The 24,403-nt window shown below is 42.9% G+C and overlaps 1 protein-coding gene across 1 annotated transcript; it reads right to left on the bottom strand.

The window, feature by feature from the left end:
- Positions 1 to 967: 967 nt before the first annotated feature.
- SNX5 (sorting nexin 5) lies at positions 968 to 23,749 on the bottom strand. The gene is made up of 13 exons (XM_007461787.1): positions 23,335 to 23,749; positions 13,735 to 13,839; positions 12,463 to 12,573; positions 11,286 to 11,407; positions 10,102 to 10,225; positions 9,330 to 9,425; positions 8,021 to 8,126; positions 7,863 to 7,938; positions 6,569 to 6,608; positions 6,393 to 6,479; positions 4,990 to 5,149; positions 2,400 to 2,485; positions 968 to 1,151 (listed from the first exon to the last, which is right to left on the bottom strand). Exons 1-13 carry the CDS (start codon positions 23,383 to 23,385, stop codon positions 1,101 to 1,103), a joined length of 1,215 nt encoding a protein of 404 aa, XP_007461849.1. The 5' UTR covers positions 23,386 to 23,749; the 3' UTR covers positions 968 to 1,100.
- Positions 23,750 to 24,403: the final 654 nt, after the last annotated feature.

Below are 24,403 nucleotides of genomic sequence, written 5' to 3'. Positions count from 1 at the left end.
GTTTAACATCAGAAAAAGTCACCTATGGTGTCCAAAACCAGAGTTTTACAACCCTCACACCAGTTACAGCTGATTAAAACAGGCTAAAAGCAGTGGGTAAACTTTTTACATAGTCTCAAAGTATCTTTCGAATAATTACAATAGACATAAACCTGGCAGGCACCACCTTAAGGCTCAGTCACACCAATGATGGGACAGATATACCCTTAAAAACAGGTCTGTAGTCTTCTAAACTGTTAAGATTAGAACAGAGGCTGGGACAACGCTTGGCAGATACTAAAGCCCTCACCACCCCCAAGGCTTAGCTGTAACTGCAGTCTCAGGGCGCACCTGGCCTTGTTTCCCACAAAAACACTCCATAGTAGAGCATGGATTATTTTATTGTACACTTTATAAAAAGTCCAAACACACACATACCACCCCCCCCCATTAGGTAGGGGGTTCACATCTTTCTTAATGTAGATCTGACCACCTTCTAAATTAGGCCTTATTACTTGTTCTTATACCCTTAAGATGCTTCTCTCCCCTCAAATATTTATCTCCCAACTACAAAAATGGAGTTGCAAAGGGTGTATATAAAGATATGAGATTTTTCTTGCTCTTGTTATAGTACAAACAACTCGAGGTGATTAAAGAACCAGGAGAGTAAGAAAGGGGGAAATTACCTAATGAAGAGATGGAATGTCCCCTACCTGTAACAAGCGGCTGACTCATCCGTTATAATTGGCAGCTGCCCTAAAGTAACCGGTTTGTAGGGGCATGGGCACAGGGAACAGTGAGGCAGTGTGTGCCAGACCACTGCTTACAGACTCCAGAAGGCGCAAGATTCCCGCACCCTTTCTTAATTACGAAAGACAAATTAGAGGAGAACCCAGTACTTAGATTCTACCCACTCTGAGGTATTAAATGCGTAAAGATTAGTTATGTCGAAGCAGCATGCAATAGAAATATTTCTGAACCAACATGGTTAAGTGTTAAGATCTTCAGAAATCAAAATATTTATTCACATAATTTTAAAGTAAAGCCAAAGGTAATAAATCTTCCGTGGTAATGATCTGAGTGCAAGTGATGCGGGCTTTCTTCACATTCACGTCCTTCGTTCAGCTGTTCTTGAACAAGTCGATGCAGCTCTGCAGGAGGGAGACGTTGTTCTAGAAGACAGACGTCGGGGCACTGGTGAGGCACGGACCTCAGACCCACCGACTTCACTTGTCACAAGACATCTGGCCAGGTGCTTGTTTTTCACTCAATGACCCCTGAACCACAGTTCCCCTCATCCCAATTTCACGTTGGGGATTTCATCACCCTCAGAAGGTCTGGTCAGCACTTCAGCACCTCCACCCCACACCCCAGGTTTGCTCCCACTGCATTCATGCCAATCCCACTCATGTGACTTAACCTAAATGTGGTATTTGAAAGCCTTGGAAAGACTGGATAAAAAGTTGCTAAAAAGTAGTTATGGGTGAGATTATAAATGAGATTACAAATGATAAATATTCACATAGGACTTGGCAGGAAATACTGTACAAAGTTCTCACTTTAAAAGAATTCAAAAAACCTAGAATACTCAGAATACTATCATAAATGACCCATAAATGATACTTTAAAACTCCAATTTAAAAGGTCATATATACAGCAGGACTTAAAGAGGCAAGTGAGTAAGCATCTCTGTTGTGGTCAAAATAAAGGAATTCAAAATACATACAAATGTTCAGTCTTCCTGCTTTAACCAGCACAGATGGCCAGTGACAGTGACCTGACTTCCCTGGCTCAGACAGCACCCTGAGGCTCAGTATCTGCTGTACCCAGGAACCACCCAAAGAGCCCAGAAACCCTGAGTGAATGAGCCTGGGCACAAAAAAAAACAAAAACCAAAATCCCCTAAGAGCTCCCCAGTAGGATTCTAATATGCTCTAGCACTGAGAACCACTGTTCTCCATCTTTTCTGGGCTAAATTATGCTACAGACATTATGAGGAAGTTTTCCTCCTTTTTAAACCAAAAGGGAATTAATATCAGAAGACACTTAGCAAATTAGAAAACTACTTAAAAAAAAAATCTTCCATGAAAACTCTATATAACGAAGAGCTTATAAATCTATGATGGATGCTCACGAATTACTGGAAAAAACTCCTTCAGGGTGTGGCCCGCAAGGACGTCAAGAGAGAAGCCGGGTAACCGCCACCAAGAATGCTCTTCTCAAAAAGCAGTATTTCATCAAGACATACGGAGTTTTGGTTTGCAGTGGAAAAAATACTCTGACAAGTGGCTCCCACCCACACCTCAGGGGATTAAAACCACAAAGCAAATGCCATCTGCTTGATGACACTGGAATAGTGAACTGGTAAATAACTTGAAAAAGACTCCCCAAAGTTGACTTAGTTTGAAGATAACACTTACCCTGGCATGCTTTATTTCCAGTTCAGACATTTCAATCAGATTCTTCCTAAATGCTGCCACTCTCTTGCGTTTGAAATTGATTAGCTCTACAAAGCAAAGTTTACCAAGAAAAACAGAACAATCTTCATCCTTAACTTCCAAATACCATTCTTACAAATAAAATGATCTTCAAAGCTTTGGTACCCTACACCACATTTTCTCACATTTTTGTTATCTCTGCCATTGGAACACACCCCCAGTCACCAAGAATGGCCCCTGAACACCTGGCGGTTTCTGAGTTGAGCTGCCTTGCCCTTTCCCTCTAGGAACCAGCGCTTGTGGAGGGTGGGCTAGGGAGGTAGTGGGCCACACATACTTGCACCAATGACCTTTTTTATGGATCATTTTTAAACTTTGAAAACTGCTTTTTTGTGGCTATTTCTACAGAACATGCCACCTTTGTGTCTATATCCATCATGAAAATTCAGGATCACTGTCCTATCAGACTCCCTCTGATTCCTTCCACACACTTGTGAACTCAGGCTCTACCCTGCAGCTCTCACCATCATTCCTGTGATCAAAATCCTCCCTTAGCTTAAGCTGGTGCTCAGAGTTCTGTATCTTGTCTACACAGCACCATCCAACAGAAATGTAATACAAGCAGCCACATTAAAAAATAAAAACTCAAAAAATGTATAGTGATGTTAACGACAGTAACTCGCATGTATCAGGCTGGTCTTGTCAGATGTCAAAATAAGCTCTTCTCCTTCCCACCAGGACCAGAACTCCAGGCTGACCCATCTGTCTCCCAGGACACCTGCCCACTGCCCTGTGCTTCTACAAGAGCTCCCATCAATTCAGCCACAACCTTAGAACCTCAACCTAAGACAAAAAGGCTAGGAGCCATTTATCTCATTATTCTACAGAGTACTGCACTTTTAAATAGTGTACACCCAGGCTTACATTTTGAATAAGGCGGATAAGATCAAACAACAAAGGGACAAACCTTGGGCAATAGAGACAAGCCTAATCTGGCACCATTGTAAAGCTTTGTGGCTTCTCTTTAAAAAAAATTCTCAAAGCCACTAACTCTGGCCTATATAATAACCTAGGATTTCAACTCAGTAGTTTTGAAGTGTTCTTTTTCCTTATAAATTTAAATTAGCTGTTTTTTTTTAAAAAAAGCTAGAATTTTTATTTAAACTACAGTGCAGCGAGAAAGAGGTTCCTCTGAAAGAATACAAAGAGCAGTCACGGGAGCATGTCTGCAGGCCATTTGCAAAGACTGTACAGAGAAGCCCTGTCCCTCAGTGAGGGCACCGGGAGTCCTGAACAGAGAGAAGCCAAGACAAAGGAGCAGAGCTCTTCCAGATACACCGGGACTGCAGTGCCACAGAGGAGGGGGAAGTTCTGAGGAAACAGTCTTATAATGAGATATGGATTCCACATGGAAACCTGAGTTTTGAAGGGGGAGGGTGTTTTGAGGGTGAATCAAGTGTCCACTCTAATTTACATTCACATTCTGGAAGACACAGTCTTTACTTTTTGCTCTGGCATGTTCCATGGCCCCTAAGAACTTCAGGGCAGGGAGCTCCCCACTAAGGAAAAGACTACCTAGTACACTCATGTTCAATGGACATGGTACACCATCTCCCAATTTTATTTTTTTGGCCATGCTGTGTGGCATGAGGGATCTTAGTTCCCTGACAAGGGATTGAACCTGTGCCCCCTGCATTGGAAGCACAGGGTCTTAATCACTGGACCACCAGGGAAGTCCTAAATTATATTTTAAAAGCCCCTTACTCTGGAATGGTAGAAGGCAAGAACCAACCCTGTGGAGATGGAATACAACTGAGTCATTATCACAGACTCATGATCCCTGAAGAGTATATACGTGTATGCACACATCCTGATATTCCCCACTGTTGGCTGAAAGGTCTAGAAGCAGAGGCACCCCAGAAGAAATGAGCACACGTAGGTAGCACTCAATCTGGGCTCCTGGAAGAAATGGCGATTTTCATGGCTGGAGTAGAAAAGGTCTAAGATTAGCACAAAACATCTAATCCTCAAAAATATGGGGGTGTCATAAGGACACGCCAGCTTTAAAGGCACTCTCACTGGCTCAGTCTGGACAGTATGAACACCAAAATAACTTTGTACAGTCATGAATTTTAAAACTTTCTGAAAACAGGAATCCATGAGTCTAATGAAGATGATTAAAAAAAAACATGGGAGAGAAGGGAAGGCTTGTGTTAATAAAGGATAAACAGCACCAAGTGCTGACCTGGAGGAGTGGGGGAGGGGACAACTCTGTATTGTATCAAAGGTTACCCAAGTTGGTAACTGTACTGTAGGGATGTAAGAGAAACACAGCGAAGTTTTCAGGGATAAAACGACTAAGAAAGATACAACGTAATCTCAAATGGTTAAAAAAAAAAACAACCCAGATATGTTTATAAAATCACACAAGTTGGAGCACATGTACGTGTGCAAGTGACAAGGCAGAGGATGTATGGGTGTTCTCTGTACCATTTGTGCAACTTCTCTCTGTAAGCTTGAGATTATTTCCTAATAAAAAGCAAAAAGTAAATAAAAAGTGGCCCCACTCAACCTTCTTTTGCAGATTCAGAAAGCTGTTCAAATTTCTGGCAGCATTCCTGTTGGTATGCCTCAGCTAGCCTGATGTCTTTGCTTTTTAACCAGGCCTTATCCAATGCCTTGTTTGAATTCTCATAGTCAATGAGGGCTTTAGTGCGTCTGTATAAGAGATCCTGAGAAGAAAATTAACAGATATGATGCACGGTAGTTAAACCTATACCGAAAAACCCCTAGAACAGAACAGGAAGACTATCTGAAGTACTCTAAAAAACAGACAAGTACCTTGGGGCACTGCCTAAAATGTCAGACATCAACCACCTCCTGCACCGCCCCCGCTTTAAATCTCAACATTAGGCTGGTAATAGCAGTGCTTATTAATGCATTGCTGATGGCCTTTCCAGCATTCTTTATACAGATCAAGAGAAGGAACCAAACAGTGATGACTACAGGATTTTTTCCCCTAAGAAAACATGTCACAAGACAAGTCACCTAAAATAAAACTAAACTATGGGGGAAAGAATGAATTTCTACTTCCTGATGATATTTTCCCATTAGATATTTTCCCTACCTAATTTTATGCTGCCAGGTTTAGTATATTTCATATAAAAATAATTTAAACATTTTTCTTTAGGACAGTGTAGACAGTGAAGAATGCACGCTCCATTCCCAAAGGTCATTCTGCTGACCACTTCATCTTGCTTTTGGTTAAGTAATGCTCTATGACTCAAAGGCTGCAGTGACAACTGCAATTCAATAAGATCACAACCCCAAAGCCTTTTCTGCCTCAGAAATAGCCCCTTTGGCATGTGTCCGGTTATCTCTGCATCCAACAGCATATAATCTCCCAAACCATTACCTGTCTACTCAGCACCAGCCCTACTGCCCCTATGTTCCTAAGCAATGCAAACTAAGGACACAATGTCACAAAAAAGGCACGTCACTGTGAGATGATTTCAATGGAACTAAAATGGAACTGGAGGATATACACCTGCACCCTCAGAATATAATTATACAACTTAAGAACTGAGAGACTGACTTCCCACAAACACCTGATATACAGGAGACCCAGACTTACCTCCTGACCAGTGAACACCAGCCAATGAGCTTACTGCTGGGGACCAGCTCCTTCACGCCAACCACCTTACTGCCAAAGACTCTTCCTCTTTGCACTCCTTGCCCCCAAATACATCCCACCCCACACCCTCAATGGACTCTCCTGTGGCTTGCTACAGTGTTTCCCACACTGCATGCAACTCCTCTGCTACTCCTGAAGAAACTCGAGCTTGCCTCAGTTTACTTCTTTATTTAGGCCGACATCACTTACATGAACAATCCTGACAAATTCCCATCTTCTTTCATTTTTAACAAAGAGAATACATCTGTACCATCAGACCTCTTCTGGGAGAACTCCCTCACCTTAGCAGCCTCTATGTTGAGCATGTAGTATCGGAGGAGCTCTGTCAGCTTTAAGTCTTCATCTGAGGAGACTCGACTCTCTACTTTCTGTTAAAAAATCAAAGGCCACCATCATCTAAGTAGAAATCTACAGATTATAAAATACATACTTTGAAGACCAACATAAAAATCCTTACCCTAAGTTTTTCAAATAGCTCAGCCGCCTTCAATAGGTACCTGCAAATATACACGATTTTGGCTTACGGTCTTAAATCATGTATGAAATATGATCTTATCAATGCTCTAAGACATGAATGGGCAAATTCAGGAGTCCCAGTCTGTGGCGCTTTAGAATTAACTTATCAAAGCAATGCTTTCATCACAAGTGGCCCAAACTAGCAGAGAAGACGGTTACAAAATCGAGCACATTTCCAGTGCCATGCTCACCGGCACTGGCCTCTCTTGCTGCCCCTCAGCCACCTTGCTGTGCAGAACCTGTGTCCCGAAGTTTTTATCCGCTGTTAAACTTGTGTTAGCCAAGGTCAGGTTCTAAGCCATAAATACGCTACAGTTTGTCTTGGTTCTGCCATCAGCCTGACTCCCATTTTCAAGTCTGAAATACTAACGCCCCCTAGACCAAGCCTAAGTGTAAGTAGAACAGTCATTTGACAGTAACAGCGAGGGGTGGTTCCAGGATACAGTGCCCACCCAGCACAGAGACTAAAATCCACAGTTGATCAAGTCCCTTATCTATATGGTGTGTTTGCATATAACACACATACACCCTCCTCCTGTGTATGTTAAATCATCTCTAGATTCCTTATCACGTATAAAACGTAAATGCTATGTAAATAGTTCTAAGTACAACATAAATGTTATGCAAATAGTTGCTGATGCACAGCAAATTCAAGTTTTGCTTTTTGGAACTTTCTGGAATTTAAACACAAGTATTTTCGATCTGCAATTGTTTGAAGCTACCCACAGATATGGAAGGGGCCAACTATACCATCTCACACCAGAAATAACTAGAATGAAGAAACTGTGAAAAATTAATATAAAAAAATGCTCAAAATCAGACTGGGGTCATTACTTTACCCTTATGGCCACCTTAACCAAATCTCTTCAAGTCAGCCCAGGGCAATACCGAGTAAAGTGCAAGCACCATTTGCCAGAAAACACAAAGCAAACTTCTCTCAAAGACAATTCCAAAATCAAAATAATCGACAACAGACACATGTAAGTTTGACAGAAATAAAGGCTTTGACAACAACTACCACGTTTGGTACAGAAGTGCCCTGAGTCCCCTACAAACGTCTTACAAGTATTTATGTTCAGAGGGTATATAGTATAAAGTGAGTGCTGGAGACTATGGTCGATCCAAGATGGGCTTGGCTCAAGAGCGGAACTGAACCTATGTAGTCATTACCCATTTTACCACCCAACAGTTTTCAATTAGGGGATTAGAGAAAATGTCTTCCAACAAAAACTTACTTTTTGATGACCGTGGGCTCTTCTAAAGCCAGGCTATGCAAGCAGGCTGCGGTGTGGATGTAATCGTCTGCTACATCTGCAGGAACAAGGATAGCCCTTTTATGTGAGCAGAGCTGGCACATTAGCAGACTAAGGGGCTAATGGGCAAACGTATTTACTTTTATGAGCGCTGGTCATTCTGTCAGCCTTTGCACAGGAACCCTTGATCCTATCGTAATAGTTACTGAGGAAATGCTTCTCTTGCTCAAAGAAGTCATCTACTTCCTAAAGGGAAGGAAAAGAGGTCTAAGAAGCAAAACTTCTTACAAATATGTATTTTATGTTAGAAAAAAACACTAAATAAGCTTATGCATAAGAAGTTTAACCTCTAAAGACTAGGGAAATAAAAATAATTTTTTTTTGAAATGCACTTTTTATACCTGGGAATAGGAAAAGTGAAATGCTGGCAGGAAATGTCAACAGAGAGAATCATTTTGAAGAGCCATTTAGCACAGCCCAGTAAAACTCAGCATCCTCTCTAACCTCCAGCAATTCCACTAGAGCAGTGGTTCCGCCCGGTGGGTGGCTTCCTCGCCTCGGATACCTGCACCTGCCAAATGTGTTCAGTTCCAGACTGGGAGGCAACGCTGGCATCTGGTGGGCACTGACCAAGGATGCCAAACGCCCCCGCAATGCGTGGGGACAGCACACCTTCAGCTGTGCCAGAGACAGCCCCAGAGCTTCCACATTTCTGACAACGCCCTGTCTTTCTCAGCACCTACGCCCTGGGCTCCCTACTCCAGCCCTCAAGTGGCAGTCAGACACCAGACAGTAACTGTTATGGTAGAAGGGAGGGGCACTGAGGAGTGAAGAAATAAACCACACCTACAAGGCTAGTGAGAAACTTGTACATTTATTTGATGTTCTAGAACAGCACTGTCCAATAGAAACATGTGAGCTACACGTGCCACTTAAAACTTTTGTAGTAACCACATTATAAAAAGAAACAGGTAAAACCCATATTTTATGGTTCATTCTTCCTATCAAGTCCTTGAAATCCAGCATGTAAACAAAACATAAAATTCAGTTCCTTTATTACACCAGCCAACTGCATCTGTCAAGTGCTCAATTGCCACCTGAGGCTGGGGCTACCAGGGGACAGTACAATTCTGGAGAATAGCATGAAATACTGGTCTTGTAGCTTATTTTTTTAAAAAAATAACTGAGTAAACTTTCCTTACAGAAAATGAGAAAATGAAGACTTAAGTGTGGAAAGGTTCTTATCCCTTCTCCTGGGAAAGAAGGGAGTATATTTGGAAAATAAGTGAAAATTCAATGAGTAGATAAAAATAATCAAATTTGAAAAAAATTATTTACATTTTTGAGAAGCTAATACCATTTGTTTTACAAATATCTATTCTGAAGAAACAAAAGGTCACCTATTCACACAAAGAGAAGAATTTTCTCAAACAGCTAAAGGCCACTTACCTTAACTCCTGAAAAAAGGACTTCATCAGCACTTTTCACCACACTTTTGAAAAAGCCACCAAACATCTCTTTGGTATTTTTCCGCCTAACACTTAGCTAAGGAGAAATCCAAAACGGTTAACGGTACATATATTTCCCATCAAGTCCTGAACACATTCCAAGTAACTGTTTACTAGTGTAAGTATACACTTAAGATACCTCTAATTCCATCGTTAACAACAGATCTAAAATATCAAATAAACAGCTAAATCTAAGCACAGGTTCTAATTCTAAAAGTGTGACTTAGGAGATATTTTGAAAAACTATCTAGGTATCAATATCAAGTCTTAGTGCCTTTAAATTCTTGATGGAATTACTGTGCTGTTATGCTGATTATTCACTGGTTAAAAGACCTGTGAGGAAATGCCCAGGTCAGGGCTTGCCTCATACTTATTAAACAGCAAGAAATGTAACGTGTTTTTGTGAAAAAGCAAGCATATGTCTCCCTTTCAATGAAAAAAACAAATGTGGATCAACTTAAATTATTTCAAATAATCCCAAGCTTAACTGAGGGGAAAAAGGTCAAAATATTTACATGCAACATTTTATAAAAATGCCTTACACATTGGATCTATTGCCCTGGGGGAGGTGGGCAAGGAGAGGAGCATCTAAGAAAGGATTCTGTTGTGTTGATAAGAAACTCAACCTTGAAAGTCAATTTTTCAGAAAATATATCAAGTATATTCTTTGTACATTTTAACTGGATCATGGAAATGGAATAAAAATGCCTTACATCTTGATCATATTCCAGGAAAATGTGAAAGTTGCGATCTTTACTGAGAACAGGGTGAGAGGAGAGCCGCTGAAGAAAGACTTCATGGGAAGACACAGTCTTCTTGAAGACCGCGAGATACTCACTGGAAGAGAAGCGCACAAGGCCTCAGCTCAGCTGACCACCCAACACTGCTCCCTGGGACCTCACTGCGCTGCTCCTGCAGCCACGCAGAACACCTCAACTGGACCCAAAGCAGCTTGGTATAATGTAGCATCCAACTAGGTAATAAGGCAGTTCTCGTTTTGGAATCTGTGGAACAGCCACCGAAAGGGGAAGCGATATAACCAGAGTTGATAGGGTACACCTATGAAGCCCAAACCCACGTGTACTTAAGCACAAAACATTGGCTTCTTTAAAACCATGAAAACCCTTTAATTTTGCAGCCATGTACACAGCACTGAGTCTAACAAAGCCTGGAACCATCAGAAACTACTAAGTGGCTTCATCCTAATCTACACACTAGAGATGACTCTAAACTTCCCAACAGTAGGAACTTGTCTGTTGTGTTCAGCGCTCTATCCTCAGAGCTGTCCACGGGGTACCAGGCTAACGGGCCTGTGGCGGAGTGCTGAAGAGACTCCCTGAGATGGACCCCGAAGGAGGGAGGGAGCCAACGGAAAGAATTGCAAGGATGGCGTCATAAGAGACTGTATGCAAACCTCCAACTGTGATACAGAATAAAGAATCCATTTTTCTTTGAAAGAATTACAACCAGATTAAAAGAGCCATAGCTGTAGCTATTCTTAGAATGCTTCTTTGTAGCAGCACTCACTGCCATCTAGTTTCAACTATACTTCCATTAAACAAACTTCAGGGAAGAAAGTTTTGTACATTATCACAGCCTGAAGACTTGTTTATATATAAAGACAAACGTTTAGTTCTTCACTTTATGCCAGACCAACACTCCATGACAAGCATGGTCTACAGACAGAACCAACATCTACTCAGCGTCAGCAGTCCCAGGGAATCAATGTCTAAAGTACAAAGACCAGGCCCCTTCACCCACACTCTGCAAAACGCGGTTTGAGAAGACAATAGCCAGGTAACTAATTAACTGAAATTAGCTGTCAGATTCTTGTTTCTGCACACATCACCACTTTTATTCTCAAAGGGTAGAGCCCCCATCAAGAAAATGCACTTACGCTTCCAGCTCTTGCTTCATCTTGGCAAATTCTTCTTTGGTCATAGACCCTTCACCCTCTCCCAGTTTCTGCATCTTCTCTCGAGGGCCGTCGAAGTCAGGCTTTGCAGGCGCGGGCGGAATCTGCAGTCAAGGCAGTAACTTGTGAGGGTTCTTGCCCCCGAGATGTGCAACTCAGTGCCTGTGCACAGGAGGCAGGGAGCCCAGTGGGGCTGCCTGAAAATCAACTTGCACTTTTCTCTTAACCTTATTCCTTTCGGCCATTTAAAAGAAGTGTCCCCTACAATGGGCACTCACTTTGACTGCAATCATTTGTTCGGTTAATCACTGGACAGTTGGTAGGTGTGACAGTTTATCCTGCTTCAATTGTCAGTTTAATTTATATATTACAATCAATGCTAAAATGAAGCCAATGAAGTAAGATGGAGATAATAATCTCTGGATTTATAAAGGAATTTATTCCAGAGGATAAGAGATTCTAATTTTGTGTGGACATTCTTAAACATAAGCTTCAGTACTGATTTTGTTTAACTATTTGGCCAGATTCTTCAGCTGGCCTGGCAGGAAAAGCCATGTTTCTCTCTCCTTTAAAATCGGCTAAGGGACTTCCCTGGCAGTCCAGCGGTTAGGACTCTGTGCTTTCACTGCCGAGGGTGCGGGTTCAATCCCTGGTTGGGGAACTAAGATCCTGCGAGCTGCACAGTGCAGCCAAAACATAAAAATAAATAAAATCAGCTAAGTCTCTTCCCAGAGCCACGCATTAACTTTCAAGGGCCAAGCACAAAGACAACTGCCCCCTTTACGCCTTTAGCAGAACACACCTGAGAAACCCAGCACACACTACCACCAGCAGAGATCAATTCCACTTGATGGCTGAAAGGAAATGCCAGAGAAATGCTAAACCCAAAGGTAGACAAGACTTCACACCATGAAACCGCTTACTCTCTTTTACTGTACAGAATATAAGACTATGCTTCATCTTACAGCTAAAATGCTATTTTCACATACTTTAGATTTTACCAGTAATAGCTAACACATACTCTAGTTGACAAATGAAATCAGACTATTTTCACAATCTATTATTAAAAAAAGTGGGTAAAAGTCTCTCAAAACAAAATGAACAGCAAGGTAGAAAAAATTGGCTTCAGTAATTATCTGATTACCCAAAATGTACTTACAATAAGGCCAGCGTAGTCTGTAGTTTCAATAAGAGTGTCATGTAGCCACACAAAGTCTTCATGTTGCCTTGTAACAGAAAACTCTGGGCTCTGAAACGTGGGCAGCGTGGTCTGTAAAGAAAAAAGAAGTGACTGTTAACTACTATTTTCAGATAAAGTGGCTTGGGTTTCATGCAGTGCACTATGGGAAAATTCTGCATAATAGAACATCCAGTTTTTTAATGAGATCCAATAAAGAACAAAGCTAAGATTCAACACGTTCTTTATGGAATTCTAGTTACACAACTCCACCTTTCAGGTCAACTCAGATATAATCACGTAGGCCTCACGCTGCCTGAGTGACAGGTATGTTAATACCACCAAGCCACCAAGGTACGCAGAGAAAACCTCGTGGGAGAGGACCTCATAGACAACATATTACCAATATTATGCTGGAGATGGCATAAACCAAGAGCTCTAGCTTCAAACTTCCTGACTCAAATTGTGCCTCAGCCATTTACTTCATTTAAACCTGTACCTCAGTTCCTCACCTGTAAATGGGGATAACAGAATACCATAAGATTGTTAGAAAGAGAAAATTAAGCCCATGTAAACCCTTTACAAAAGTGCCTGGCATAAAACAAGCACTCAATACATTTTAACTAGTATGGAAGGAGAAAGGAGGCTAAAAATGTTCCTGAAAATATCCCAAGAAATTAAACTTGCTATATTTTTCACAGATTGGCATATTGCTTTTGTCAAATTAAAAATCTGGAGAAAAATTAACACATTACAAATCAGTTATACTTCAAAGTAAATTTTTTTAAAGATCTGGAAGAAAAAAACCTCTTCTGAATCATAATAGGTGTGGTGACGGCCAAGAACTTAGTAAACATGGGAAAAGCAAGCACTTCCCACGCATGCAAATTAAAAACAAAGGTGGAGGTTCGGGCCCACCCGGGGACGCCAAAAAAAGAAAAAAAAAAACAAAGGTGGAGTTCTGTGGCAGGTGGCTCCAGCTCTGTCGCTCTGCCTGGTTTGCTTCCCCACGGAGCAGAGCACAAGCCACACTAAACACTAGCAAAGCCCACAGCCCCAGGGCTCCACCACAGTAGAAAATGCTGTAAGAAGAGCACTCATCTCATGCTTACTAGGAGCAAGCGGAGGGAGGGGCCTCACTTAGCAGGAGTGCCACACTGCACTCAGGTCACTAGGTCTCTTCTCACACCCACTGTGAATAACAAGGCTGCAACCTGGCACTGTTTTTATTACTGAAGTCATTCTGTCACTTACCTTGGTGTGCACTGTAAATTTGACTTTATCCCTCTCACTGAGTGCATCAGGTATGTCAATCTGAAGCGAGGGATCAACATTCAGGTCCACTGACACAGATCTCAGCTGAAATACATTTTTTGGCTATTAGTCTCAAGTTCATTTTAGTCCTAAAAAGTATCCTTCCAAAAATGGGGAGCTAGTAATTAAAAAGCAGTCTATACAAGACTTCTATTGTTCTACTTAGAACAAAGTTGAGATAGTATTTGAAACTGTGGGGAAACCTGCTCTTAAATGCATGGGTGGGTCCAATGAATTCCTGTAATCTAAACAAAGCAACTACATAATTCTAATATCATGTACATTACATACTTTATGTGTACATGAAAAATACATTTAACCAAATACTTGAAGAACTGTACTAAGAATAAGAAGGCTTCAACTGGATAGAATGAAATCTTGAACTTCTTACATAAATGCCCAAATTACAAGAACATTCAAGAGGCATTAACAGACTATACGTATATCTGAAAGTTAGAGGCTGGGAAAACTTGGAAGTACAGAGCACAGTCAGGTGGTATGGGATCTTGCGTGGAGAGATAAAAATCCACTCAAGAGTGGACCTATTGATATTCAGGGACTGTCAAGAAGATGAGAAATCTAGACACAAGAAGTGAACTGTAAAAACCAACAAAGGCCTTAATTATCAGAATTCCACTGCGATTACAACACATAAGGAAGAAGTGTGAGCACTGCCCTGGAAACAAAAGTAAATGATTTTTGTTAGTTGGAAACTCAGAGGAAAATAATATCCAACTCCAGTTTTGCCTGTTTAAAAAGAATTCTTGGAAGAAGTGGACTGTAGGAAAAAGTGGTTAAAATGGTCTTCCTTAAAAAAAAGCTTTCCTACTGAAACTAAAATATGATCAATTCTTTCATTCTTAAGACAGACAAGCTGACAGTGGATCTGAAGGCCTGACACAAATAAGAGATTGCAGGGATTAAACATCTCATCCTTCCCCCAGCCCCCAATTGTAAACTAGTGCTAAAGTTGCCAGAACCCTCTAGACTATTAAGGAAAATGCCAAGTGAAGACTGGAGCTAAGAGGATGAGAGAACACGGAATCCTGAGTATTTCCCTTTAAATTTCCCTTTGAATTCCTTTCTTCAAAATAAAAAGACCAAAGACTGATGAACTTCTGAAAATAGAAAAACTGGTTCTATTAGGTATGAAAAGATTAAACATATTCTCTAAGAACACATGGATTACTTCTCTCTCCTTCGTAGTATCTCAGAAACTATCAGTACTTCCCTTTTTCCCTCAGCACTGTGACCAAGAAAAAAATTTTAATTGCAAAAACCAGAGTGAGCCCTTAGAACAACGGCTTTCCTCTAAGAACTAAGGCTCACGTTCTTGCCACCAGAACTTGATTTTTAACATCAAGTATTTTAAGATCACAATATACTTAACAGTTCCTTACATGTCAACCTAAATACATCTTCCAAGTGAACTCGTGATGACTCCTATGAAATATTTGCTTGTTTGGCTTAATTTTCACATGTCCATTTATGAAATCTCTGCAAAGAAAGATAAAGCTTCAAGGTCAGGGATACTTTATCACAGCTGTGACTCTCTGACATATTTCTGATAAAAGCTTCCTTCCTTCTGATAATTTACCACTGGGCAAATGCAGCATTCAAAAAGACCTCAAAATATACACTAAATTTGACTGCAGAGAATACTGGCCACCCCACTGATCTCATGTTTGTACGCGTCAAGAGTCAGTACACGAATAAAGTGGGTCAGGTTACTGGTGGAAAGATGGGGCCGACCCAGGGACCGTGTCTAAGGTGCATTTCCCTGAGTTCAGCAACAACAGCCATGTTTCCTGAGATTCCATTTCCTAACGAGGTCACAAATCCTGGTTTCCGACAGTCTCTCAATTTCTGAACGTACTGTCAATTCCATTTTAGCTCACTCCCAGCCCAGTGAGCCCGCAAGCACCACAAGGACTGCCTTGGGAATTAGGGTTGGAAGCCCCAAGGGGAATGTAATCTAGTAAACGGGGCTCACTGAAGCACCAGTCAAAGCGGCGATGGACTTCACCAGCGAACATCAGATGTCACCTCTTTCCCACACCTCCAACCATACAGAAATAACAGCCCAGGTCATTCACTGTGTTACTATCTTCCTGTCAGCAAAGATATTTTGTTTTTTAGTCTAAGAGTGTGATGAGAACACAAAACAACAAAAACCACTAGAGGTTTGGAAAGACTGCACTATAACAAGATGCCAAGCACCCAGCTTCTCCAGCAGTAATCACTTTTGCCTAAATATACCACCCTAGGAAGGGACTCAACAATCCCACCACCTGACATGCTAAACACTCCCACCCCACCACAAAAACAAAACAAACAATTAAAAAAAAAAAAACCCACAACAGATAACACGAAAAAGTCTGCATTTGGGCCTCAAAGAATTGTCTGAAAAAGGATGGTGGCAAAATTCTGAGTATGCAGACCATCACCAACTCAAATGATCCCTATTCACAAGTCAAAGGAACTTTCTTGTATTGTAGCAAGATAACCCTCCAGATAATGAAGCCCATAAATCACCAAGGAGTAAAAAGTTGTGAAATGTTTAAAGCTTCTAAGTCAGCACTGTCTCCTCACTCCGGAAGCATCAACTGTGATTAAAAGCTCAGCATTCCTTTTTCTGCTTGGTCAACAGAACCAACACTCCATAGCCCCATGGCACAGTACTTGCTAAATAATCAACAGGGTGGAGGATACAGCAAGTGGGTGACATGCCTCCATACACTTTCGCCCACTCACCATCTCTGTCCCCTAGTCTAAGTAAGTGCCCAGAGTGCTGCCTTAGCCCTGTTGGCCAACACTGTCTGACCTGGGCCACAGGTGTCAAAATGACTGGGACAGCTGTTTAAAGCAGCGGGGAGAGGCAGGCAGGAGAGGCAGGCTTCAGAACGGACTCTAACCTTAGGCGCCTCTAACCTTAGGCGGGTTAACTTTCCCTTTCCCATTCCCTTAGGTCACCGGTGAGAATCAAATTTAAAACACATTTACTCTCCAATGCGCAATGTTAAGTTTTAAAACAGACTTTCTTTTGTAGATTTCCACAGAAACCACTACATCACATACTCCAAGTTTTAGATGGAGTTTCAGTCCCCAATATACTTATCAGACTAATCCTTACAGTAAGGATTACAGTGACCTTTGTGAGAAGAAAAGGGGGTAAACAAGCATTGCTTCACTTAGAAAACAAAATTTTAACTGTTTTAAGAATTCTGAAGGCTTGGTAAGAGAGCCGAAAAGGAGAAAAACTAAATCAATCCCTGTGCATTCCCTCACCTGTTCTTCAACCTCCCAGTTGGGGCACCTGACACTGGCTACAGGACAGATCTGCAAAGCTCTGAGCTGCTAAGGACCACTTTTGGTCCAGATCTCACTTATGACTCACTCTGGTACACAACTTTAATTTAACGCCATTGCAAAGCCTCCTCTTCAAAAGGTTAAGTGGCACACAGATGGCAAAAAGCACTTCTGTGGCTGGACGACACAGAAAGCCCGATTCAGAAATTCAGAACCCACAGAAGAAGATACATAAATTATAAAAAATGTTATGCCAGCTGCAGACTCCAGTTTACACTACTGCCATATAGCCAAATGACAAACACAATGGGAAGAAATCATCTCCACAGTAACTCTGATCTGCTAGAATGGGGTCTAGTTGAATAGCCACTTAAGTCTAACGAGTTTTGTATACATGCAAGAAATTGAATATGCCAGCCCCTATATTTCCATCTTAATTTGAATGTTGCAAGGAAACTACTGCAGATAGAAGAAAAGCCTGCATGTATACACTGAAATGACTTTCCATTCTCCAGTCCCGAAGCAGAAATGTACTTAACCAGCACATGCTACATCAGTGTGCCTCTCCTTCAAACTGTTTCTCTCCTAAGGATTCTGCTTTGCTTTCCCTTCACCCAATGGCTAAGGTACTAAAGACCCCTACCAGGGAGAGGGCCAATACGACAAATAATCTTTGAATGGTCTGTAAGCAGCATGGAGCCAGAACAGGCAAGAAACAACCAGGCCATATTTCAGCTAGACAGGTACGGATACCTTGCCTAATCCAATACTCACTAGTGAGGAAATAAATCCAAAAATGCTCTACGGCAGACACACTGGATTTGCAGTAATTTCTGAAAACTGACTCACATGATACATACTTATGAAACATATTACTTTGTTACTGTTTCAGCTCACAGAAAGGAAGTGCTCTGTAAGAAATTCTAATACTGTATTTTTCTCCGAACCCCTCTTTATGGCTCAAATACTGTAATGGTACTGAATTATTTCTCACTATTTTCTCCCACCCTGAAGGTAACCAAAACTTGTCTGTGTTCTATCCCACTTATCCCTGAGGCACTGGTGCATGAAAAACAATTGAATTGACTGTGTGCAATACATGAGCTGCTTTTACAAGTATATGTGTTCATCTCCTTCCCCCCACCACTGGCTCCCCCCTTCCTATAATTCAGGCCTGCCAGTATCATATCATAGTCCTCAAGGACAACAGAACCAAAGACTTCTAGATCTCAGTCTACTAACATAGATAATAGTTATGGAAATTAGCCACAAGCTTAACAACTAGATAAAGAGCTGCAGCAAGTGATCAGATTTCCACCACTCATCTTGGTGAGATGAGACCCACAGGGACCCATCCCTGCTGACACCAACCATTCTTACCGGTAGTCCACCAACACACAAGCTGTCCACAGTAGAACACTGCAGACTGCAGGGCATTTGGAGGCTACGCAGTCCAGAGTTCCTAGAACAGAAATCCAGGCTTGGAAGAAGGTCAGTGCAGCGCACTCAGCGAATGGATAAACTGAATCATCATTTCACAAGGCTGTAAGCTCATGAGTCAGTGGAATCCCAACATGGAACCAGAAAGAGATTTAAGTTGAATTATTGGCTAAAATAAAATTCATTGTGAAATTCATCTAATTACAATCCATCTAATTGCAAGATACCTGGATTATTTTCAGGAGTTCACAAAGTGAAACGCTGAACCATATGATCTATAATGATCTCCTAGTACAGAAATTCTATTGGGAATCAACATACCACTGCTACAGAGGAAGCAGCTGCCACAAACAAAAAACTAATTTCCTCCATTCAAAGCTAAAGCCCTTCACCTACTACTAGATTTCATCAAGTCTCCCTTCCAAAAGTTCCTGGTCTATCAAGTCCACAGCTCCTTACTACAAAGCAGTCTTACTTTATGATCAACCCAAGATGAAACAGAAAAAGATTTGAGAATAAAATTTACCTTCACCAACAAAGATGATTCAGCAACGTGGATGGAGCTGAGCTTGAGCTTGTGTCATGAGTTTAAGATACAAATGGCAGCGTGGAGAGAAGAAAAGCTTGCCTGCTTCCTGGTGGGATTCCTTGTACGCTAGTCAGAGGCACCACACGTTTCCCAGATCTTTCAGATATAAATATTTCAGCCCTTCATCACTCACCAGATACCTGGTCCCCACTAGCACAACATGTAAGCTTTGTACTGCTCTTCATTAAAGATCAGGTGAAAGCCTTAAGGCTGGTGACATTTGCATTTGTGCTCCTCACCATTTACACTAACTAGACCCAAAGGCTTAGGGATCTGCCCCTCAAAAACAAGTAAACCATAAACTCTTCTGGCAGAAAACGCATAACACAGATTAACATAAGCAACTATTTTGAGAAAACTACACTTTTCTCTCCAGACCATATAGCAGTGCCTGAAAAAGTTGCACCAAATTTCTAAAAGGAATGCGCGGGGGAGTCAAGCCAAGAACCCAATCTCTAAACTAAAGTTTAGTCTCTCCTGAACCTCAAACTGCAACTTCACTCCTCCCTGTGTATTTACGGTTTGCCTTTGGGGTATGAAACAGTTGAGAAATTCCATATCCCCCTTTTAGGGGGAAATCTCTCTTCTTAAGAGTTAACTCAATGGCCAATCAGAAAATATACAGGTGTTGGAGGTGAAGTATTTTTTTTTAGGGGGGGAGCTAGTTTCTCATGTAAAGATGTAAAGAAACTTCTCAATTTGAACCTGTAAACAACAAATTTGCTATTCATGCAAGACAAGATGTCCCACTATCCCTTCGCTATTTCAAAAATAAAAGGCAGAACTTATAAAGCACAAAAATACTTTTCTCTGAATAACTGGGTTCATTAAAAGGTTGTTTCCCTAAATACAACCTAACTTCACTGCATGTGCCTCTCACCACTGGCCAGTGGTACTACTGACCTACAGAAGTACATCCTAATTTCCTCAAGCAATCAGAACAACAGAGCAAAAAAGCAGGATTGTTAAACCAAGTTCCACCCTGTAGCACATTTCTCAGTGATCTTCAATTCTGCCCCACAATGCTTTATGAGTACTGTGGCATCCGAGCCTCAGGTTTCCACTGTCCAAAGGGGGCAGTAAACTCCAACATGGTAAACAGCAGCGTTTGTAACTCTCAACTGCCCAGAACCCTTTACCATTTTTTGGTAAGGCTCCTCAATACTGGGGGGACGGCTAATTCTACCAAAGATAGTCAACGATCTGACCCACCCATATCACACCATTTTAGAAAGTTTAAATTGGTGATTCTCAACCAAGGGACATTTGACAGTGTCTGCATTTATTTTTGACTGCCACTGATGAAGGGAAGGGAGCTACAGTCACCCAATAAAGGCCAGGAATACTGCTACAATGTGCAGGAAGGACAATTCCCCACAACAAAAAATTATCAAGCCCAAAATGTCAATCAGTAATGCTCAGGTTAAGAAACCCTGGTTTAAACTGAAGCTCTACATTAGATGTTAGTCACTTACTAGGTCTCATACCAAATGAGAATTTGGATCTCAGAATCCAGAAAATTCTCTCATAGTTGCCCTAAGCCATTTCTTCCTACAGCCAAAAAAAAAAAAAAAAGTGGGCAGATCATGACCTGCTATAGTAGTATTCACAAATGGGGATCTTAAGACACTGTCTGCAAGTTACTGATCCAGAACTAAGGCTTGGGCAGCTTTGAGAAGCCACACTTCCCGAATTTAAGAAGTCAAGCCATAAACATAGTAGAAAACTTCAGTCCATAAGAATCAGTTACTCTGGACTTGCTGCAGTATTGGTGAAAATTCAGGACTGTTCCTATACTAACAAATTTTAACACTCTTCATCTAAGAGAGTGGTGAGTGGTGTCCCTAGAGACAATTTCCACACCAGTTAACAATCTGCAAACCAGAGCAGCAGCATAAATGTAAAACATTAATGACTGGCTCTGGGAAGGAAACACTGTCCACCCAAAGCCCATGTAACCAACTAGTGAAAGTTAAGGTGAAAGTAACAGCGCTAGGCTGGGGAGGGCCCTTACAGATTCTCCTGTGTGATTATTTGCTTCAGTCCACTAACAAGTTAAGAATAATAAAAATCCCAGGAGATAATCAGGACTCGCACTCCATTTGCCGTAGGTTGGCAAGACTAACGGGACCAAGACTCATCACAATAGACATATACTGAGTCTGCGAGTGGGAGCCTAAACGTGATGCCCGCTGTTTAAAGGACCTTTTGGCAAACAGGAAGCCTGGGTAAATATCTTATGGGAACAAGGTTCTGCATAATCTCCATTTCTCCCCCCAACCTTTAAAAACTCCAGACACCTTAGAATGTTGATGCAGCCAGTGCAGGAGGCGGGGCGGGGACTGCACTACACCAGTTTCTTTATCGTGAAGACGCGGCCTAATGGTGTTAAAGGTTCAGTTAAATTTCTCAGGGGCTCGACTTTCCAAACCTTACTTTTCTAAATTTAAAGACCAAAACACCATCTTTCCATCAGTAGAGGACTAGTTAAAGAACAAATTAATCATGCAACTGCTTTCTGGGAAAGGAGACAAATCAACACCTTCAGCTCAAAAGGATATGACTAAATGGAAGTGCCAGGCTACCGGATATAGGCCAGTACTCCTGTTTTGCTGAACTAGCCAAAAGTTCTGCAGGAGCACTCAAAATCCTCAAGAATTAATTATGTTCCATGCCTTATTAACAGGTCTAAACCTCAAGAACCCCTATACTCATAGAAATTCCAAAGCAATCAGAAAGTTTAAACTTACATTTTCAGCAAAAACGTAAAAGAGTTCAGTTAACTAACAAAGTTGAATTACAGCAAGAGAACAGTTTGCCCAAGATTTGCCCTTCTGTTATTCCACTCTTGTCCCAAACTCCCCTTTGGTGAACAGTAAAAATCATCTAGACTTGATCCACATCCCAGGACTAGTATCGGATACCAGGAAGAAAAATGAAGCCACGTGTTAGAGTAATGTTTTATTAAGTTTACTATTTCCTTATTTCTGCAAGTAAAAGAAAAGCAGGAAGATAATTCTATAAAATCCTTTCCTGTAGTCACTAAAACCAGGAGGCAGGAAACAACCTTCAGAATCCTCTTTTGCTCGAGGATCAGAATGGTGGGGAAGTTATTTTAAAAACCAACCACAGGTATACTATACTAATAGGAAGGTCGGTTGAAGTTGTAAAGAGCTGTCTAAAATAAATTCTGGACCAAGAAAGAAGATGGAAGGTGGGGGATGGGGGGAAAAATCCATCTACCCAAATTTCTATTCAGCCATCTAAACTTCTAGAGAGAAAACTACCTTTGGAATGTTCTAGAAAGAATGGTTCTCAAGTTCCCACTTCCGGCTTTAGGGAAGGAAAAAAAATTACTTCTTTCCACTTTGAAAGAAATAAAAAGACCCCAACCAAGACCCTATCCTCACGCTTCATTTCAGTAACTAATACAGCAGTGACCCCCTCGCTGAACAATCCCGCAGCCGTGTGCGACCTTTGGCACCACTAGATGAAAAGGTCTCTCCAAAGAGCTGTAGATCAAAAATGCCTTTGACTTCTAAAGAGATGCCTTCCACGTTACTTAAATGTCAGAGCGCCTCGAAGTTCTAGATGTTTTTTTTTCATTTTCTGTTAGAAAAACGTTTCTGTTGACGATTCTGCACAAAACGTTGCGGCTCATACCGACCCCTGTATATTTCAAACTAACTTATTAAGTAAAGGACCAATCAAAGTGGAGGCTTGCCTCAACCTTCAGTTGGTTATGGTGACATGAATTGACTATATTAGTCACCTTTTAGAGACCTCAAGATGCAAGCGGCATGGGGGTACCTTACACCAACACGCAAATCTTAGGAGCGATAATTAAGTTCAACTATTTGAGCACCTCCTAAAAATGACAGCACTCCTTCCCGGAGCGGCGCACCGGCGCTTATGAAGTTGCAAGAGATACACTCCCGATACCTGACTCGACTGAATCTCCCCAGTATTTTGGAGGGGCTGGGGTGCGGTTTCGAGCTCCGTCGTTTGCTGCAAAGCGGGTCTCGCGTGCACCGCGCGGTCTCCCCCGAGAAGTTTTAGCAACTTTCCACGCCGAGCGCGCGCTCCCGCGTCTCCGGCCCCTGCCCCGCGAGCCCCTCCCGAGAACCAGGGCAAGGAGCGTGGGGGTCTGGGTGACCGCCGGGGCCTCCCGGCCCGGGGGCCGAGGGCGGCCAGGGCCTCACCTTGCTGCGGTCCTCCTCCTGCTGCTGCAGCAACTCGGGAACCGCGGCCATGGCGACGCGGGCCTCGAGCGTGGCCGCCTGGCTGTGCGAGGAGAGAAGAGGCTGGGCCGCCGCCGCCGCCAGGGCTCGTCTCGGGGGCGGCCGCGGCCCCGCCTCCGCCAGCTTCTCTGCCCGACGGCGGCGGGAGGCCTCACGACTCCTCCACCGTCCCAGCAGCCCCGGGAAAGGCGAGCGGCGCCCCACGTGCTCCCCCAAGGCGGCCTCCCCCGTCCCCGCTGCCGTCCATCTTGGAGCCGGGCAAACAAGCTACGCGGGGCCTACCCTCGCTCCGAGCCACGTAGAAGCCGCCGACCACCGGCCGCCACGGGGACGCGGTGCCCCCGACACTCTCCCAGCGAGGCGCTTCTCAAGAAAGGGTGCGCGCTCTTGAGGGGAGGGAATTTATTGTTCAGCCAGAGTCCAAGATGGCGACGAGCTCTGACGTAAACGAGATCTCGTGAGAGAGAGAGAGAGAGAGAGAGAGAGAGAAAGAGAGAGAGAGAGAGGGCGAAATTTGGAGGCGCCCGCGCTTCAGCGTGCGGGGAGGGCCTCCCCACGGATCGCTCGAGTGTTCACTGAGGTGCACGAGGGGCTAGGGGTGGGGCGTGAGCGCCGCAGTGCATGCTGGGGCCGCCGTGCCTGGGGCGGGGCCTAAGTCTGGAGCAAAGCGCGGGACTGACGAAAGTACCTGCTCGCGGGATTGTCGTGCCCTGGGCCTAACGGAGCGCGCCGGCTTCCGAGGTACTTCCCCTGCCGGCCCTCCCTAACTCTGACGCCCGCCCGAGGGGCCGCTGCCGTCCTGTCCCCGCCGGGGCTACGCCTCCGCCGGAGCGGGGATCGGGCGGTGGGCCCTGCTGATGGCCTCTGGCCGGCAGGTCAATGGGGACCCTTCAGGAACGCGAGTGCCGCTTCTTGAGCGGGCCGGGTCGCAGTGGTGCCCACCTTGGAGGGTGTGAGGGGTTAGATGAGAACTCTCCACGCAGCATACGTAGCAGAGAATCTGGTGTTGAGGGATGAGTGGAGGCACTGT

Source organism: Lipotes vexillifer, unplaced genomic scaffold, assembly GCF_000442215.2.
Source record: "Lipotes vexillifer unplaced genomic scaffold, Lipotes_vexillifer_v1.1 scaffold285, whole genome shotgun sequence".
Classification (NCBI taxonomy): Eukaryota; Metazoa; Chordata; class Mammalia; order Artiodactyla; family Lipotidae; genus Lipotes; species Lipotes vexillifer.
Note: the sequence above shows the minus strand (reverse complement) of the source record. Positions and strands in the feature narration are given on the sequence as shown.

Coding starts and splice junctions, on each gene's coding strand:
- SNX5 (XM_007461787.1), bottom strand. CDS start 23,385: ATGGCCGCGGTTCCCGAGTTGCTGCAGCAGCAGGAGGAGGACCGCAGC. Junction 11,408..12,462: donor CAGACTACGCTGGCCTTATT/GTAAGTACATTT, acceptor CCTTGACTGCAG/ATTCCGCCCGCGCCTGCAAA. Junction 7,939..8,020: donor AATGACCAGCGCTCATAAAA/GTAAATACGTTT, acceptor TTGTTCCTGCAG/ATGTAGCAGACGATTACATC.